The sequence below is a fragment of the Panthera tigris genome, chromosome E1 (genome assembly GCF_018350195.1).
Source record: "Panthera tigris isolate Pti1 chromosome E1, P.tigris_Pti1_mat1.1, whole genome shotgun sequence".
In the NCBI taxonomy this organism is placed as follows: domain Eukaryota; kingdom Metazoa; phylum Chordata; class Mammalia; order Carnivora; family Felidae; genus Panthera; species Panthera tigris.
In genome coordinates this window covers 2,184,838-2,201,742 of record NC_056673.1, presented here as the reverse complement: position 1 = coordinate 2,201,742, position 16,905 = coordinate 2,184,838, and the positions used below count along the sequence as shown (strand labels likewise).

Sequence of the window (16,905 nt, the reverse complement as noted above, 5' to 3'; positions counted from 1 at the left end):
GTTTAAAACAACACGCACCGAGCGCTATCGGTGTGCAAGGCCCTCCCCGTGGCACCGTTGTCACTTGGGCCCCAACGCTAGTGACTCTCCAAGACTCAGGTGCCTGGCTTCCCTGCCTCTTCCCACGCAGTCCCTCCCACTGCCAACTCCCGCTTACACGGCTAGCAAGGTTTCTTTTTTAGTAAAAAAATAGATTTTATTAGGCTGGGAAGGGAGGCGTCTCTGTTCCCTCACCTTCCCCTCTGCCCCTTCCCATGTTTTGTCCCGCCTGGAAGCTACTCCGACTCGGGGGTCACGAGGCAGGACCTCCGCACACAGGGAGCACAGGTGGGGCAGGGTAAGGCCGCGGCAAACAATGAAAGGATGGTTACGCGTCCAAGGTCTCTCTCCCCCCTCCCCAGTACAGGCTGGTCAAGGCTCCCCGTCAAACATCCAGGTCACCATCTGGGTCTTCTGGGTCCAGGTCATCGAACGCGTCTGGCTCATAGAAGATGCGGCTGGTAGCAGGGCCGGGCCCAGGGCGCAGCAGAGCCTGCTGTCTGGGGAGAGGAGGGGGGAGCGGGTGCTGGCGAGGGTGGGTAACGGGGTCCTGTCTGGACACGCTTCCTGGTGACTGACTCCCTCCTCTTTCTCTTTGGCTTTTGTGTTTTCTTGGTTCAAGTCCCTTTCTCTGACCTCCTCGTTTAGTCAGCATGGGAGCCGCATCCGGTACCGGGATAGACGGATGCCGCTCGCCTAACGATCCCCTAAGTTCTTAGCAGCTCGAGGGCTCGGATCCTGCCACGGTCTGGCTTCGCCCACCCACACACTGAGCACAGAACGACAGGCATACAGAGGCCATTACGAACCTGTCTCTACCACACCCAACCGGCTTCCCGTCCTCCCGGTAACGCTGTTGCCCAGAGAGGGGCAGGGCCACTTCCCCAGGGTCTGGTCTGGCTCAGCCCAGACCCGATTGCTCTGTGACCTAAGGCTCTAACGGCGAGAAAAGAGACCTAGAGGCCCTTTAGCCTCGTTGGGGCAGGAGCGGGTAGAGAACCACTCCCCAGACTTGTCTTTGGAGGTGGACTTCAGCCCCTGTAAAGTCTGAGGTTAATCAATAACCTGCCATCACCCCACCTCTCAGGCCCGGACGCGGGGCTCTACTCAGGAACCCAGGCGCCTGGCCCCCAACCTTACTTTTCGGAGCTGAACTGGAAAGGCAGTGTCAGGCTATCCTTGGCTTCTCGCTCTCTCTTGGACAGGTGGAGGTTAAAGGTCAAGTGGGAGGCGGGGTCCACCTGCAGGCACAAGGGATACTGCCACTGCCTCATGGCTGCACCCCTGACCCCACCCCCACCCCCTGCAGTTTCCAGTCTCTCCTTTCAGCAGACCCACAAGCTCCGGTCCCTCGTTTCCGCCCTGGCCTGCGAGATACCTGCGGTGTGTGAGGATCTGGGTGGGGCTGGGACTCTAGCGGGGGTCCCCCTTGGAGATCCAGGCTCAAGTCAGGCAGGACGGAGAACCACAGAGTCTGGGGGAGAAGAAAGAGTATTAACGGAAAGGTTGTTTCCACCTGACGGAACAAACCAGAGAGAAGAACTTGGACCCCCCCCCCCCCCGCCGGCCCTGCCCACCCCTGCCCGCCCCACCATCAGTGTAACAGCTTCCAGCCCCTGCTCTTCCCCTCGCCCTCCTTCAGAGCTCTCCGAAGGGACTCGCTCCTTCTCCCCCAACAACCGCTCCCAGTCTTTTCTCCTTTGCCGTTTCTTGGAAGTCAAGATCTCCTCTTGGTTAAGCCCACGGGATCCGAGTCAGGCAATCCTGTGTTCCAATCCTGGCTCTACCACTCACTGTCTGTAACTTGAGTAAGGGGACAACCAAACAAGCCACCTCCCAGGGCCGTGGTGAGGATCAGGAGGGAAATGACAAAACAAGGAGACAGGGAAGCGCTCGGCCACACCAGCTTTCTTACTCTTCTTTCCGCCAAGACTCCCCTTCCGTCCGACCCTGACCTTGGTGCTTCCCCGGGGTTCTCCTGACCTCGAGGGTTGGGCGCCGTCGGGGCCTCCGACAGAGGATGTGGGCCGAGGCCTGGCCCGCTGTACCACTCAGGGTCACCTCGGTCTGGGCAAGGCTGCTCAATGCTCCCGTGGGGCCCGGGCCGTGGAGCTCTCGGTGCAGCAGGCCTAGCACGCACAGCTGCTCCGCTGCGGGGCCGCCACCTGGAAGGACAACAAGCGTGGGGCGCAAAGGGCAGTGGGGAACACTCAGAGCGGAGGCCAGGGATGGAACAGTAGAGGAGGAGGGAGGAAGGGGTGCCCCACGTTCCGTTGCGGCTCCGCCAGAATCCTGACTTCCCTTGGTGAGGCTGGGACTGCGGAGCTGCAGCCCTCACCTCCTCAGAGTGAATGTGAGCCAGGCCTACTCTGACTTGGTCCTGGACCCTCCTAGGTCCTCCTAGGTCCTCGGAGCTCCTCCCTCAGGGCCTTCGGGACGGAGTTAACCCCTTCCTCTTCCGGTCTCTGCTTACTTTCCTGCCTCATCTCTTACACGATGAACTACTTGAGGCTTCTGGAACTTGACCCCATCCCAGTCAGTGCCTTTGACTCCCTCCGGTTGTCTCTCCCTTTTGCGGAGCGCGCACACACACGCTTAAAGGGCGTCAGCACTGTGCTAGAAGATGCCTTCGTGTTTTGACGCTTACAGACGTCGGCATGTTTGGGCTGAAGCGTATGACATCGCTATCACTTGACCTAACAGCAATTCTAAACGGTTCCTCCTAGGCGCGCCTGGGGGGCTCAGTGGATTAAGCGTCTGACTTCAGCTCAGGTCACGATCTCACGGCCTGTAAGTTCGAGCCCCGTGTCGGCCTCTGTGCCGACAGCTCAGAGCCTGGAGCCTGCTTCGGATTCTGTGTCTCCCTCTCTGCCTCTACCCCACTTACACACTCTCTCAAAAATAAACATTAAAAAAAATTAAATAGTTCATGCTAATACTGTAATTTCACCCCTTCCCCCCACTCTTACACAGTAAAACTGAAACACTGAGAGACTCAAGCACCTTAATACAAAGTTGGGTAGCTGACTGCACGGTCAGGTCTAGAATCCACGGTATACTTCAGGGCTACGCCCAGGGCCCCTGGTCTGGCCAAATCTGCCTGGCTAACCCCTTCCTCTTCGAGACAGTTCTTTCCTTAGGATGCCCTGTGTATGTTCCTTTATCGTCACGGCTGCTAGCAGACCGTCTTGTAACCGCTAACTTGTCTGTATCCTTTTTGGCACTTTGAGGTCCTGGAAGACAAGAACCTGAGCACACTTAGTCTTTACTCTCCTGGTATCTAGATTTGTGCCTGACACATAGCATGCAATTGGTACTCATTGAGCGAACGAATGAAACAAGTGAGTAAAAATGAACCTGGAAGAGGAACAAAAGCCTGCTTCCGAAGAAGCCCAGAACTAGAATGAACGTTAAAGAGATGGAATAAGGCCCAACTGGCAATCCCTAACCATGTTCTTGCTCAGAATGGAAGAGGGCTTACTCCTCGGCAGGGGAAGGTACGTGACGAGTAGTAATGAAGGGGGTCTCACCACGGCAGGCGTGCTGACGGCTCATGGCACAGAGGGCCTGGCAGAGGGCGGCACAGGGAAGACGCAGCAGCAGCCAGCTCAGTGAATCGAGGGCCACAGTGACAGGACCAGGATCCGTCCTCTTGCACATGGCCTGCAAGGCTCCCAGGGGTCCCCCCGGAAGGGCTTCCCCGGTCTGGGCCCAGTTGAGCGGGTCTCTGAAGAGGTCATAGTAAACCAGCCTGCAAAGGGAAAACAGGAGACAACTGATTAACCCTGCCCCTTCCCCTCAATCTTGAACTTCACCCTGTGATCTCCGTGGCTCTCTGTGACTTAGAGCTAAGACTGAGACACAGACTACCATGTGGGCAGCACGGGCTTTGGTGTCAGAAAGCCCTGAGCTCTAAGCGTGGCTTTACTACTTACCTAAGGTCACCTAACTGATAAACTACTTATCCTAAAACTGTTTCTTCATTTGTAGAACAAATGCACAGATACCAACTGTTTGATCTTTAGAACGATCCTTAACGCGTATTAAACACTTGACAAACGTCAGTTATCATCACCATCAAACATTTCCTGAGCGGAGCCTAACTCATGTCATTCCCTGGAGGAACAGGGAGAGGACAGGATGTGAGACATGGCTCCTGCCTGTAGGACAGTTTAGAGAAGATCAAGAATTAGATCCTGTGTTACTAACTATAGATAAAATAGCACCACAGAGAAAAGGAGTCTGACATGGGTTAGGAATCCTGGGATCGGATTCACGGTGGCCCAACTTGTTCCTGGACACCACCGTCCTATCTGTTGCTTCTCTCGTAAGTGCCACCTTAACATGAAACATCACTCCCATCACATGGTTGAAAAACCAGAGCTGAACACAGACGTAAACTACTGAGCTGTCTAGACCGGGAAGCAATCGTTTTTATCCAGGCACACAGGTGGGTTCAGGAGTCTCCTAAGCTCTATTCCACATCAGTCTATAACTCCTGCAAATTCTACCTGCTAGAGTCCTTTTACTTTCCTCTTGAACTCTCTATGCTTACTTACTGCTACTGTCTTAAGCCAGATGTCACCCCCTATCATCTTTCCCGTCTCCTTCACCGTGCCTACCACGGCACCCGGTTCGTAACTGGTGCTCAGTACACATACAGCCCTGAGTGAACCTGGACTACCACAGCAGCCTTCCCTCCCGGTCTGTCTGAGGTTGCCCTCTTCTAATCCCATTCTCCACACTGGTCACTGGAGTAGTCTAACAGTATGAGATTATCACTCGCCCCTTACACGTTGAAAGGGCCGTCACTGCCTTTGGGATAACAACTGAACTCATTTTCACGCTGAGACCTTTTGCTATCCGTCTGGTCTCAGGAAGCTCTTCCAACTCCCATGAACAGCTATGCCTTCCCATACGTCCCTAATTTTGCACAGTCTGTTACTTTTGCCTCTAGAACAAATCGCTCAGTAGCTGGCAGCTGGTGTTGGTGCAAATCTGGAATCCACGTCTGGACTAACCATCCCCGGATTCTGAATACCTCAAAAGACAGAATATGTTCATTTTTATCCACCAGTACAGCTTCTGGTGCAAAACTACAGCGTCGGCCTCTTATTGCGCTCCATTTCCGTCTGCGCTTCTACGGCCCATGCTCTGGGTTCTCCATTAACTCGCCACTCCTCATTTCTCTTGCGAATCTTGGCCTCCCGAAAGACACATATCCATTCCTTCAATGAATATGCCGCAGAGCAATTTCCTTACAGGGATCCTACACCCAGCAAAGTCTCTCCCAATCTGTGCTTACCGGCTGTTGATACTGGAGTCAAAACCTGCACGGAACTCTTCCTCGCTCACTTCACAGCCCAGGATGTGGACCTGCTCCCCACTAAGGCAGAGATGGAGGAGAGTGTCACAGAGCTGGGCCCAGCCTTCCTTCCCGGGGACTTCGGGGGGAAGGCTGCGAGACACTCACCCCAGCGCAGCTTTCTTGATAAGTGCCTTCAAGAGACTGCGCCCCTCCCACTCCACGGAGTCTGGGGAGAGCGAGGGACGGATAACCAGCGTGAGAACGCTGACGTTTCCGTCCTCACCGACCCCGGGTGACCACCCCTCGCCGGTGACACGCGGCTCTTCCTCTCCGCTGCCGCCCCTCGAGCCCAGCTCGCAACCCCCGGCGCCTCTGGCCCTCACCCCGCAGCAGCACCAGGCCGCGCAGAGCCAGCACCGACTCCATCTCCAACTGGCGGCCCGTCCCTCCTCGGGCGCCCTCTGATGGCGTCACGGCCCGCCGCCCCGCCCCCTCCAGGGAAAAGGGGCGGGGCACCCATGAGCCCTCCCACAACCGAGACCCGGCCCGGTCCGGAATGAGAGGTGATTATGTCCAATATCCCAGGGGGCGCTCACGCGGAGGGGCCCCTCCCGAGCTCCGGCGCACAGACGCAGGACATTTTTACCACGACTGGGGCCGGAAGAGCCGTTGGGGGCAGTTGTCGGCGGGAGGGGTAGGAGGCCGCACGAGCCCGTCCGACGGCCCGACACCCGGGGACGAGAGACGTCACCCGCCCCGCCCACGCCGCTCCAGGCGGGGCCCGCCTCGCCCCCGGGGTCCGCCCCGCTGCCACCTTCCGCGCTTGCGCGATACTGCGGCCTTGTCGGGAGCGCTCTCGGCTTTCCCCTACCCGCCCCCATAGACCGAGGAGGGGGAACATTAGTCCCGGTGAAGCGAATACACGTCACCACCGGAAGCAGTGTCAGAGGGGAAGAGGAGGGGGGAAGAAAGGAGGAGGGAGCCCTTAGGGCGGTAAAATGGCGCCTGTCAGAGTGGGAAATCCAGCTGCAGAGGCTGCAGAGGCTGCAGCCCCGCTCCCCAGCGGCTAAGGCACCCCCGACTTCGGGGAGGGGGAGGCCGCTCCGGTCTAGCCATCCGCGCCCTTCGGCTCCCCCTCCCCCTCCTTCCCCCTTCCTTCGCCCAGCCGGCGCGGCCGCCGCCGCCGCCGCCGCCGCGGCCCTTCGCGCGCCGCGGCCCCCGCCCGCCCTTTCCCGCGGGCAGCCCCCTAACGCGCCTGCGCAGCGGGCCACCCTCCGCTTCCCCCTTCCCCTCCCCCTCCCTTCTCCCTCCCTCCCTTCTCCCTGGCCCCCTCCCCCACTGCCCCCTCCCCCAATTCTCCATCCCCTTCCCTCCCGGTCTCTGAGGACCCCGTCCTAGCCCGACCCGTCTCGGCCCGCAACCTCCGCGAAGCCGTCGGTGCCACTCCCCGCCCATGTGGGCCCCCGCGGGCTGCCCACGCCTGTCCCCCAGCTCCCGGTTCCGCTGGGCTTTCCCCTCGCCGGGGGTGGCTTTCTGAGCCGCCCGCTCCGTGCCCCTCTCTGCAGCCTTTCCTGCCACTCGGGGCCCCCGTTCCCCCTCCCGGAGGCGGGGGGCTGCCCCCGGGGGGCTGGCGGAGCTGGGCCGCGGGGGCCCCGGGGCCGGCGGTGCCGGGGTCATCGGGATGATGCGGACGCAGTGTCTGCTGGGGCTGCGCACGTTCGTGGCCTTCGCCGCCAAGCTCTGGAGCTTCTTCATTTACCTTTTGCGGAGGCAGATCCGCACGGTGAGCCTGGGTGGGCGCTGGTGGTGGTGGGAACCCGTGTCAGCGGTGCTCACGGGTTTTCGGAAAGTGTCGGGCCTCTGTTTGGGCTTCGGAACGGAGTCCTGGCGGCGGCTTTTCCCGTTAGAGGGTTGGGGCACCCTTGGCTGGGCATGGGGTGGCATGGGGAGGGGGGAGACCCCCGTAGGACAACCGAGATCGGGGCGGCGGGGGGGGGGGGCAAGACGGAGACTGGATGTGGCAACTCTTGGGGGCCAGGGTGGTGGGTGGGGCGCCGTTTAGGAAAGCTGGAGTTGTTGTTAGAGACCAAGAGGAGGGGAACACCTGTTTGATGGCACCGGCTCTGTCGGCTGTGGGCTTGTGACAGACCCTTCCGTTACTAGGAGCCTCCCCGTGTGTTAGGGCTCGGAACAAGGGACAGACGGGCTTATGTGGCAAGGGTAGGGGTGTGGGTGGGAGACCATAGGTGACAAACAGGGGAACAGCCTTGGGTGTGAAGGAGAAACCCCTGCCGTTGGCTTTATGGGGACTCGTCCAAAAAGGGCCCCGGAAACTTATTTCCTGCTGTGGGCATCTGGAGTCACCTAGTCCCTGGGACTAAGAAGGATGGTTTTATGTTGGGCTTTAGGGAGAGGAGCACATTGGTGTTGGGGTGTCTCTCTGGGAAGACAGTGCTTGGCAGTTGTAGGCTTGAGCCTGAGGGCGGGCTTGCCTCTCCAGGAGACCCCAGCTTTGAGAGGGGTCCTGTGGGCAGCGATGACTGCACGTACCCGAGTATCTGTGGGTTCCCTCCCCCGGAGAGCTTCTCTCCAAGGTCAGAGCTCCCGTAGGCTAACATCCTTTAGCGAATGTGCTGTGTTCTCACTGCTGGGGAGAATTCAGTAAGCCGACATGCAGAAGTTCCCTGGCCCGTGCTCTTTGGTGTACCTCAGTAATACCTGGAAGGTCCGAGAGTCTCCAGAGAGCCCTGGGTGGTGGTGGTCGTTGGTGACCGACTTGGGGGAGTGGGCCTGCTTCAGATTCAGTGTCTCCTTTACCAGTCTATGCCTTCCGCTTCCTGATTTAGGGTGAGGGTTGTTTCTGGGTGATCACGGTGGTAGGCAAGGCTATTTCCCCGAAACCCATGTTAGGAGCCCGGAAGAATTTGGGGTCAGAGATGCTGAGGTGTGTGTGGGGCTGGCTCCTGGGGTTTTCTCTACATGTCAGCTGCTGTTCTATCTGCCTGGCTCTGCTCCGAGCACGCCCCGTTTGCCCCTGAAATTCCTGTTCTGGAGGCAGGGAGTAGAGCTCCAGCCCCTCTAGAGGCCAGCTTTTGGCAAAACTGCACCTCTCCGGGCAAGCGCTGACCCCATGGCCTTTTGTCTTCCCTTCCTTCCCTTCCAATCTGGTTTCTCCCCCCACCCCCTTGCTGGCAGATGCTTGGAGCATTCCCTACATGCCCAGCATGTGCAACCCGAGATAGCAGGCCAGGACACCCGAGCTGTTGCGGCCTTCATCCTGCTGCAGGGAGAAAAGGGCAGGTGCCTTGGCATTCGGAGGAGAGGGCCCTGTGGCTTGCAAGGGGCGAGACTGGTTCTGGTGAGGCTGGGGCCTAGGGATGGACAGAAGCCTAGAAGAAAAGAGCAGAGGAAGGGACTGCCAGGCTCGCGTGGAAGAGAACTGAGTGCTAGAAACAGGAGCTTCTAGAGAAGACCCGGAGGAGCTGGAAGGTTGACGTCCTTGTCCCCTCTTGACGTCCCTCACAGCCCTTCATTCACTCTGGCCTTCTCGCCACCCTATCAGTCAGCCTGGTGGGTGGGGCTTCCCAGTGTGCCTTGTCCTGGGTACCGGAATAAGGAGGCAGCGCGGAGGGCTGAGGTTCTCTGCCACTTGTGACTTGGCTGGTAGAGACAGAAATGGACAGGTGGCTGGTTAAAATAGGCCTGGCAGCCACCAGCCAGGGGAACTTAGCTGACCTGAGAACCCCTGGATTCCCTCCTTGCCCTTCATTCCCCTTAGGTACCCAAGGACCTCCTGTCCTGACTCCTCTCAGTCCCCCAAGTGACGAGAGTTGTCATGAAGGATCCATGGGGCGGAAATGTGGGGAGCCGTGCGTGTCTCTGTTCCTTGCAGAGCACAGGGAAGAGGGCAGGTTTTGGGTCGGCCTGCCTTAGGGCGGTCCTGGCTCCGCCACTGCATCCGCTCTGATATTAACCACCCACCCTGTGACAGTGTCCTGGGAACGCAGCCGGGACCGGGTGCTCTCGCCAGGTTTTCATTCTAACTGGGGGGACAAATGACCAAATAAGATAATTCCTAGCAGTGTGGTCTTACACAAGGCATCTAACCTGGCTAAGCCTCGGTCTCTCCGTGGTTAAAATTGACACGATGATGTTGCTGTCGTTGTCGTTATTATAGCGTCGTTACCGCGTTCTTGAGGATTAAATGAGGTGATCATCAGTCACTTCCACGATGCCCCGTATATAGTAAACGTTCCTTTGTCAAGGTCTCCCGCTCAAGGGGTCTAATCCTCTCTCTTGCTGTTTTTAGATAATTCAGTACCAAACTGTTCGCTATGATATCCTTCCCTTATCTCCCGTGTCCCGGAATCGGCTAGGTGAGTGTGCTGGCTGGGAAGGCTCCTGTAAGGTGAGGTGGGGCTCCAGGTGTGGGCTGGAGGTTGGTGGGTGTCATTCCTTGCTGTTGTGGTTCAGGCCAGGTGAAGAGGAAGATCCTGGTGCTGGATCTGGATGAGACACTTATCCACTCCCATCACGATGGGGTCCTGAGGCCTACTGTCCGGCCTGGAACGCCTCCCGACTTCATCCTTAAGGTGTGTTGGGGTGGGAAGTGACGGGATGGTCATGCCTGTGATTCTGCTCACAACTAGACTTCCTTTCCCAGTCCCAGAGCATATCGTCCTTGTCCCCATCCTCTGGCACCAGCGGCAGCCAGGAGGGAAGCAGGCAGTGGGGCGGGGGGGGGGGGGGGGTTGTGTGGCAGGGAGGGGTGTGTGTCCTTCAGGCCTGTGCTCAGGACACCCCCCCAGCTCTTCCCTGTTTCTCTACAGGTGGTAATAGACAAACATCCCGTCCGGTTTTTTGTACATAAGAGGCCCCATGTGGATTTCTTCTTAGAAGTGGTGAGTTTGGGGGCACCTGGGGGGCTCAGTCGGTTGAGCATCTGACTTCGGCTCAGGTCATGATGATCTCGTGGTTCGTGGGTCCGAGCCCCACGTCGGGCTCTGTGCTCACAGCTCAGAGCCTGGAGCCTGCTTTGGATTCTGTGTCTCCGTCTCTCTCTCTGCCCCTCCCCGGCTCACACACTCACTCTCTCTCAAAAAAAAAAGGAAAAAAAAGGAAAAAAAATACATTAGAAAAAAAATGGTGAATTTGTAGAAGCTGGGGGGAGCCCTGTGATGAAGGAATGGCGTTAAGGCTCTGGGAATTCAGAGCGGTTGGAGGAAGTACAGGGTGAGGAGAAAATAGGTATGGGCAGTTTTGGAGAAGGGCAGTTGTGGGCCGGTCACAGGGCGGCTGTCAGTAGCTTGGGTTCGTTTGTTGTGCTGATGCAATTCTGTTCTTCCACAGGCTTCCTGATCGTTTGCTCTCGCACCTCTGAATCTTTAAGGGTGTACGGGGCCTAAGACTCTGGAGTTTGGGGGCCTTCAGAATTTTGTGTTCTCAGAGACATCTGATGCTCTTGAAAGGCCTGAAGGACCGGGCTGGAGTCTAGTGAAGGCGAGTTGTGAGTTCAGAGGAAGGATCGCTTCTTCTGACCCCACCCTCCCCCTGATCAATTTCAGGTGAGCCAGTGGTACGAGCTGGTGGTGTTCACAGCAAGCATGGAGATTTACGGCTCTGCTGTGGCAGATAAACTGGACAATAGCAGAAGCATTCTCAAGAGGAGATACTACAGACAGGTAAGAGGAGGCTCGGGAGGCAGGCTGGCAGGGAGGGCTCTGGGTTTGAGCAGTTTCCCCAGAAAGGGACCTTCTGGGGGGTGAGCGGAGGCGTACTGCATGACCCCCTCTGTGGGAGGCGGCTGCCCGCGGGCATTGTTGGGACTGGGCAGCCGTCACAGGGGCCGAGTCTCCTTTTGATGCCCAGCGTGGCCCTACCCTCCAGCACTGCACTTTGGAACTGGGCAGCTACATCAAGGACCTCTCCGTGGTCCACAGCGACCTCTCCAGCATCGTGATCCTGGATAACTCCCCAGGGGCCTACCGGAGCCACCCAGGTATGGGGGGGGGGGGTGAGTCTGGCAGGACCAGGAAGTGGTTCGGAGAAGGTTATTTTGAATGCCTGGAGCTGGGATTCCTGGCTTACTGTAGGTCAGGATGCCAGGTATTTCTGTTTTCTGGGAGACACTCTCCCTTCCCCACTTGTCCACTTCATAGGTCACGTTGCTCGTATCAGTTTGCTTCAGGTGAGACACAGTAGCAATAAATTTGATTAGAAGCCTCACGTTAATGTGAGACACGGTGATTGTAGGTTAATTTTATCTTGGGGGAGGGGCCTGGGTGGCTCAGTCATTTGAGCATCTGACTGTGATGTAGGCTCAGGTCACGATCCCAGGGTCATGGGATCGAGCCCCGTGTCGGGCTTTGCACTGAGCGTGGAGCCTGCTTGGGAGTCTCTCCCTCTGCTCCTTTCTCCCACTCACGCATCCACCCCCATCTCTCAAATAGACATGAATATGAATGCCTCTTTTAAAAAGTTTGTTTTGGCGAATAAAATAGGAAGGTTTACCTAGGTGGTTAGGTTTGGGTGGGTCAGGGAGAGGGTACGGATTTTAAAGTAATGATCCCCATTTTCCCAAAGGAAAGAAAAACCGGCCTGAGTCTTGAATTGTGTGTTTTTTTTTCACGTGCGCTTCTTTTCACCCACCCTAGACAACGCCATCCCCATCAAATCGTGGTTCAGTGACCCCAGCGACACCGCCCTCCTCAACCTGCTTCCCATGCTGGACGCCCTCAGGTAACGGAAGCCAGACACATTGCGGAGGAAAGGAGGTGGGGGATCCCGAGAGGGACTAAAAACACGTCCTGTTTGACTTATGTCTTTTCCCTTAAGAACTTAGCCTTTGAACCCAGGTGTTCGTACAGTAAAGCTCATCACTTGTAGCCAGTGGGTTTGGGGCAAACTGGACCTCAGTGTCACGTGAGCATGGTGATTCTTTCCTCCCCCCCTTCCCCCCCCATCTCCAACGAGGCTTCGTCTTGTCATCCCAGGTTCACCGCCGACGTTCGTTCTGTGCTGAGCCGAAACCTTCACCAACACAGGCTGTGGTGACGGCTGCTCCCCCTCCACCTGCGCTGGGGTGGGGGGGAGAGGGAGGGTGAGCTCTCGGGATGCCGTCTGATGCCCTGTCCGATGGTGAGGACTGCCTGGGCAGGACCTGCCCCTCCCGCCCCTCTCTGCCCAGGGAGCCCTGCGCTCCGTGTGGAGTCTGGACGGACACACGGGCCACACTCGCAAGCAGCCTCACTCTGACTTCGAGTTCGCGCTCCCTGGAAACCCCGGACGGGGACAGAAGCGGAGGCCTGGGAGAGCCCGAACTGTCTGGTGGAGAGACCAGACCGGCCAGAATGAGAGACAGACATTCGGTAATCCGGGAGGCTCAAAGAAAAGCCAAGCCAGCTTTGTTGTGATTTCATTTTTTAAAAACTCTTGTACAAAACTGATCTAATTCTTCACTCCAAGGGCTGGGCTGTGGGTGGGAAACTGGGATTTTGGGCCACTGGATTTTCCCCAAACTTGTCCTGCCCTCCCCCCTTTCTTTTCCTTCTATTTTCCCTTCTTCCTAGACTCCCTCAGACCTGTAACCAGCTTTTTTTTTTTTTTTTTTTTTTTTTTTTTTTCTCCTTCCTTTCTCTCTTTTAAACCATGCATTATAACTTTGAAACCAAAGCTGCCCCAGGTCCTTCTCTGGGGGTTGGGAGATGAAGGGAGGCGTCTTTGTTCACGTCCCCCCTGTCGGGGCGAGGTGCTGTTGGCTTTGGGGGAGGAGTGGGGAGCCTCGACATCAGGTGCTCTGGCGGGAAGGGTCTTGGAGACGGGATGGGCGCCCCGGCGGGGACCGGGAGGGCGGCCGTGTGTCCTGAAGGAGCCTGGCCTGTGGGCTAGGACGACGCGGCAGTGTGGCGGCAGGAGATGCTGGACCAGAAGCCAGACGGGCGGGACCTCGCCGGGGGCCGACGCGGACACGCCCGACCGCGGGGGGCCTAGCGCCAGGCCCGGCCCCGCCCCGGCCGCCCCGGCCCCGCCCCCCGGCGCCCCTCCCCCCCCACCTCCCCGCGGCCGGCTCTACTTCCCGCGGCCGCCACGTGACGCTCCGCCCTTCTCTGAGATCACATGATTTTTCTCTCGCGACCGCCGAGTGTGTTCCTCCGCGATGACGTAGTCCCTACCTTTCGGACCTCCTCTCAGGTCCCTATTGGTCCACTCTTCCCTGGAACCTAAGCGTCCGGTGCGTTTCCCCGAACGTGTGTTTCGTTTCTGTCCCCCTTCATTTCCGGAGACCAGCTCCCCGACTTGGGTACTACTTTGTTTTGGTGTCAGCTGCCGCCGTCGGCGTACCGACGCGTTTCGTGAATAGCTATCCTTGTAATTATCTCTGCCTTTTTTTTTTTTTCCCTCTTTACGTTATTCCCGAAAAGAACTTTCGGAGAACCGAGTCTCAAATTACAGTTACCGACTCGCAGCCCTTTTCATCCCCAGCCTCGTGGGGGAAGGTCAGAATGTGGGTTTTCGGTTATTTTCGACCATTGCACAAGCCAACCACCTTTGCTACGTCGTCTGCGTAGCCCACAAGTTGATTCCAAAGCGATTACGCAGACGGCGTGAGGGGGGGGCGGTCAGGGGGTGGCGCTACGCTGGCGGCGTTATGGCCGCTGCGCTGGTGGCGTAACGTAGCAGGCGGGGCGGCCCCGGACCGTCGTGGGTGGGGTTGGTGAATAGGGAAGTGGCGCAAGCCCCGGGATCGCTCCGCTGAATCCGCCCGCGCGTCGCCGCCGTCGCCGCCGCCCCCCGTCCCGGCCCCCCCCGGGTTCCCTCAGCCCAGCCCGGTCCAGCCCGGTTCCCGGGAGGATGAAGTTCGTGTATAAAGAGGAGCATCCGTTCGAGAAGCGCCGCTCTGAGGGCGAGAAGATCCGAAAGAAATACCCGGACCGGGTTCCGGTGAGGACAGTAGTCAGGGCCGAGGGCGCGGGGCGCTGGCTCTGACGCCACAGCCTGGGCTTGGGTCCGGCCAGGCGGCGCGGGCACTGGGCTGCCGGCTGTGGCGGGCGCGACACTGCTGTCCCCGGGCTCGGAGGTTGAAAGCGGGGTGGCGGGAGAGCTGGGGGTGGGGGGACACAGATGGGAGAGGGAGACCTGGGGATTGGTGTGCGAGGCTGCAGGGAGTTTGACAGCCTGAGCTGCTCACGGTCTTTACCCCGAGCTAGCCAGGTTTTTGAGCCTGAAGCTCTAGGCGGCCCACTCGAGTCGTCCGTGCCCTATTAGGATAGTTGTTTATTATGACGCCCTACTGAGGGATCCTGAATGTTTGGGTGAGTTCAGCACAGTGGGGTCAGAATCTCTGCTCAAGGCTGCGCCGCGTGTTCAGAGACAAAGAAAACCGAGTCGGACAGATTTGGGTGCTAGGAATTGTGTCACTCGAGTTCTTGACAGGGGTAACTCTGGGACCATACACCTAATATTTCCTAATTTTCATCTACCCTTCATCAGGTGATTGTAGAAAAGGCTCCCAAAGCTCGGATAGGAGACCTGGACAAAAAGAAATACCTGGTGCCTTCTGATCTCACAGGTGGGGACCTGACCCAGGCCCCGGGTTAGCTTCCTATGGGTGGCCGGGCATCTTTGTGGGAAAAGGTTCCACATTGTAACCGCTCTCGCTTGGGGGTGGGGGGTGGGGTGGGGGGGGGCCCTTGTGATCTCTGGCTTCATCCTACCTTGTCTCTTCCGCAGTTGGTCAGTTCTACTTCTTGATTCGGAAGCGAATTCATCTCCGAGCTGAGGATGCCTTGTTTTTCTTTGTCAACAATGTCATTCCACCCACCAGTGCCACAATGGGTCAGCTCTACCAGGTATGTGCACGGGGAAGCCGGGAGGCTTCGGGGAGGTGCGGGAAGAGCTTGAGGGGAAGAAAGTGCTAAGTCAGCAGTTCCTGGACCAGCTGCCTTGCTCGCTCTCCACTTTATCTTTGGCCTCAAAATTTCAGCATAGTCCTGGGTTGGAGATTCGGACGAGGCCATGGGAATGGCCAGAAGGGAGAGAAGGGTGAGGTGGACCACAGTCCCGATCCTTCACCTGCCCCAGCGTCCTCCCCGTTCCAAGGCAGAGAACAGTCAGAGGGAGAGCTTTTTGCCCAGGACTGCTGCTAGGGGTGATGCTGCTTGGCTGCTACGGTCTGAAGTGAGGGAGTGAGTCAGGACGCTAGTTTTCGGGGGGTCTGCCTCAAGAACGGGGCTTTGGAGAAGGAGGGGGGGCAGTGGGTGGTTCAAGTGACTGTAGCCCGGGTGCCTGAGTACCGGTGTTCTCTGCTTCCGCCCCAGGAACATCACGAAGAAGACTTCTTTCTATACATCGCCTACAGTGATGAGAGCGTCTACGGTCTGTGAAGCTGCTGCCCCTGAGGTGGGGGGTCCCAGCCTACAAAGAGAGAGGTGGCCCCCCTTCCTTGACCTAGTCCTCCTTCAGGCTCGACCACCACCTCCCTCCTTCAGGACCTGCACTTCCTAACGTTCGAGGCCCTCCTCCAGCCCCTCTTAGCAGGAGGGCTCATGGGGGAGGTGGCTTCTAGGACCTCTCCTTTGTCCCCTTTCTCTTTCCACCTTCCCCACTGTGCTTTAGACTTCTCGATTGTCAATCTCTGTCACATCTAGTGATCGTTTTGGTTCCTGTTCCCTTTCTAACTGCCCAAGGGGCTCAGAACCCCGACATTCCCTTCCTTTCACTACCTTCTTTTTGGGGGGTAGAGGGGAGGGACTGAAGTTGTGGGGGGAAGGTAGGAGGCACATCAATAAAGAGGAAACCACCAAGCCGAACTGGATCTTGCTTTGTGTTGCTTCCCTCCTTCTTTTTCTTTTTAGTTGTCCCGAGGCGGGGATAGTTATCCGGAGGTGGGCAAAGTGGCGGTTGGAGGGACAGTAATATATTTTGGTTTACTCTGTTCATGTTGGTTTTTTTTCCTTGGCGGGGGAAGGGAGGGGCAGTGTTTTTGCTGTGATGAAAGGAATACGGAGTATCGTTTCATGAAACTTCTGTTTCATATACCCGTCTTTTGGGTCTTGATTTAAAGAATTGTTTTTGTTTTTTACACCGTGGGTTCCGGTGGACAAAGTTGGAAAGTACCTGCTTTAAATAAATACCTCCCGAGTTTGTTACGGCCTTTGGGTTAGGGAAGAGCTGGTCGCGTGTGGGAGCTGGTGAAGGGACTCCGTCCTCGCTTGGCATGTCGCTTGGCCAGACTAATGCCGGTGTGTGGAATTCAAGGGAGGCAGAAGACGGGGAGGAGGGAGCCATTATCATCAGGAGGACTTCATCCCCCAGCAGCCCTTTCTCCCTCTGGCCGGAAGTGGGGCGGTCCCACGGGGGAGAAAGAAGCCGCAGAAAGAGGCAGTATGGTGGCCGAGAGTTCTAATCCCTTCTTTTCCTTCTTTCTTAGTCCCGCCCAGCCTACATTTCCCAGGATCCTGCGCGCGCTCTTCCGCCCTACCCTCTGCTCCCAATCTCCCCGCCACTCCCCGGGGGAGGGGAGCGGACTAACGCGCCTGCGCCCATCCTTGGCTTGCTGG

At 57.7% G+C, this 16,905-nt stretch overlaps 3 protein-coding genes across 4 annotated transcripts; 2 read left to right on the top strand and 1 right to left on the bottom strand.

The window, feature by feature from the left end:
* Window positions 1–189: 189 nt before the first annotated feature.
* On the bottom strand, window positions 190–5,900 carry ELP5 (elongator acetyltransferase complex subunit 5). The gene is made up of 8 exons (XM_042966563.1): window positions 5,731–5,900; window positions 5,513–5,573; window positions 5,345–5,425; window positions 3,570–3,790; window positions 2,023–2,204; window positions 1,418–1,513; window positions 1,180–1,280; window positions 190–539 (listed from the first exon to the last, which is right to left on the bottom strand). Exons 1-8 carry the CDS (start codon window positions 5,771–5,773, stop codon window positions 425–427), a joined length of 900 nt encoding a protein of 299 aa, XP_042822497.1. The 5' UTR covers window positions 5,774–5,900; the 3' UTR covers window positions 190–424.
* A 775-nt stretch (window positions 5,901–6,675) lies between these two features.
* CTDNEP1 (CTD nuclear envelope phosphatase 1) lies at window positions 6,676–12,788 on the top strand. 2 transcript variants are annotated; one of them, XM_042966560.1, is made up of 8 exons: window positions 6,676–7,130; window positions 9,657–9,723; window positions 9,821–9,939; window positions 10,177–10,248; window positions 10,912–11,028; window positions 11,216–11,345; window positions 12,001–12,085; window positions 12,340–12,788. In XM_042966560.1, exons 1-8 carry the CDS (start codon window positions 7,029–7,031, stop codon window positions 12,398–12,400), a joined length of 753 nt encoding a protein of 250 aa, XP_042822494.1. In that variant the 5' UTR covers window positions 6,676–7,028; the 3' UTR covers window positions 12,401–12,788. The 2 variants fall into 2 exon arrangements, with proteins under 2 accessions (XP_042822494.1, XP_042822495.1); XM_042966561.1 differs by having other exon boundaries at window positions 6,679–7,130; window positions 11,234–11,345.
* A 1,300-nt stretch (window positions 12,789–14,088) lies between these two features.
* LOC102967161 (GABA type A receptor-associated protein) lies at window positions 14,089–16,155 on the top strand. The gene is made up of 4 exons (XM_042967314.1): window positions 14,089–14,287; window positions 14,837–14,915; window positions 15,077–15,195; window positions 15,664–16,155. The coding sequence occupies exons 1-4, from the start codon at window positions 14,198–14,200 to the stop codon at window positions 15,727–15,729; spliced, it is 354 nt and encodes a 117-aa protein (XP_042823248.1). The 5' UTR covers window positions 14,089–14,197; the 3' UTR covers window positions 15,730–16,155.
* Window positions 16,156–16,905: the final 750 nt, after the last annotated feature.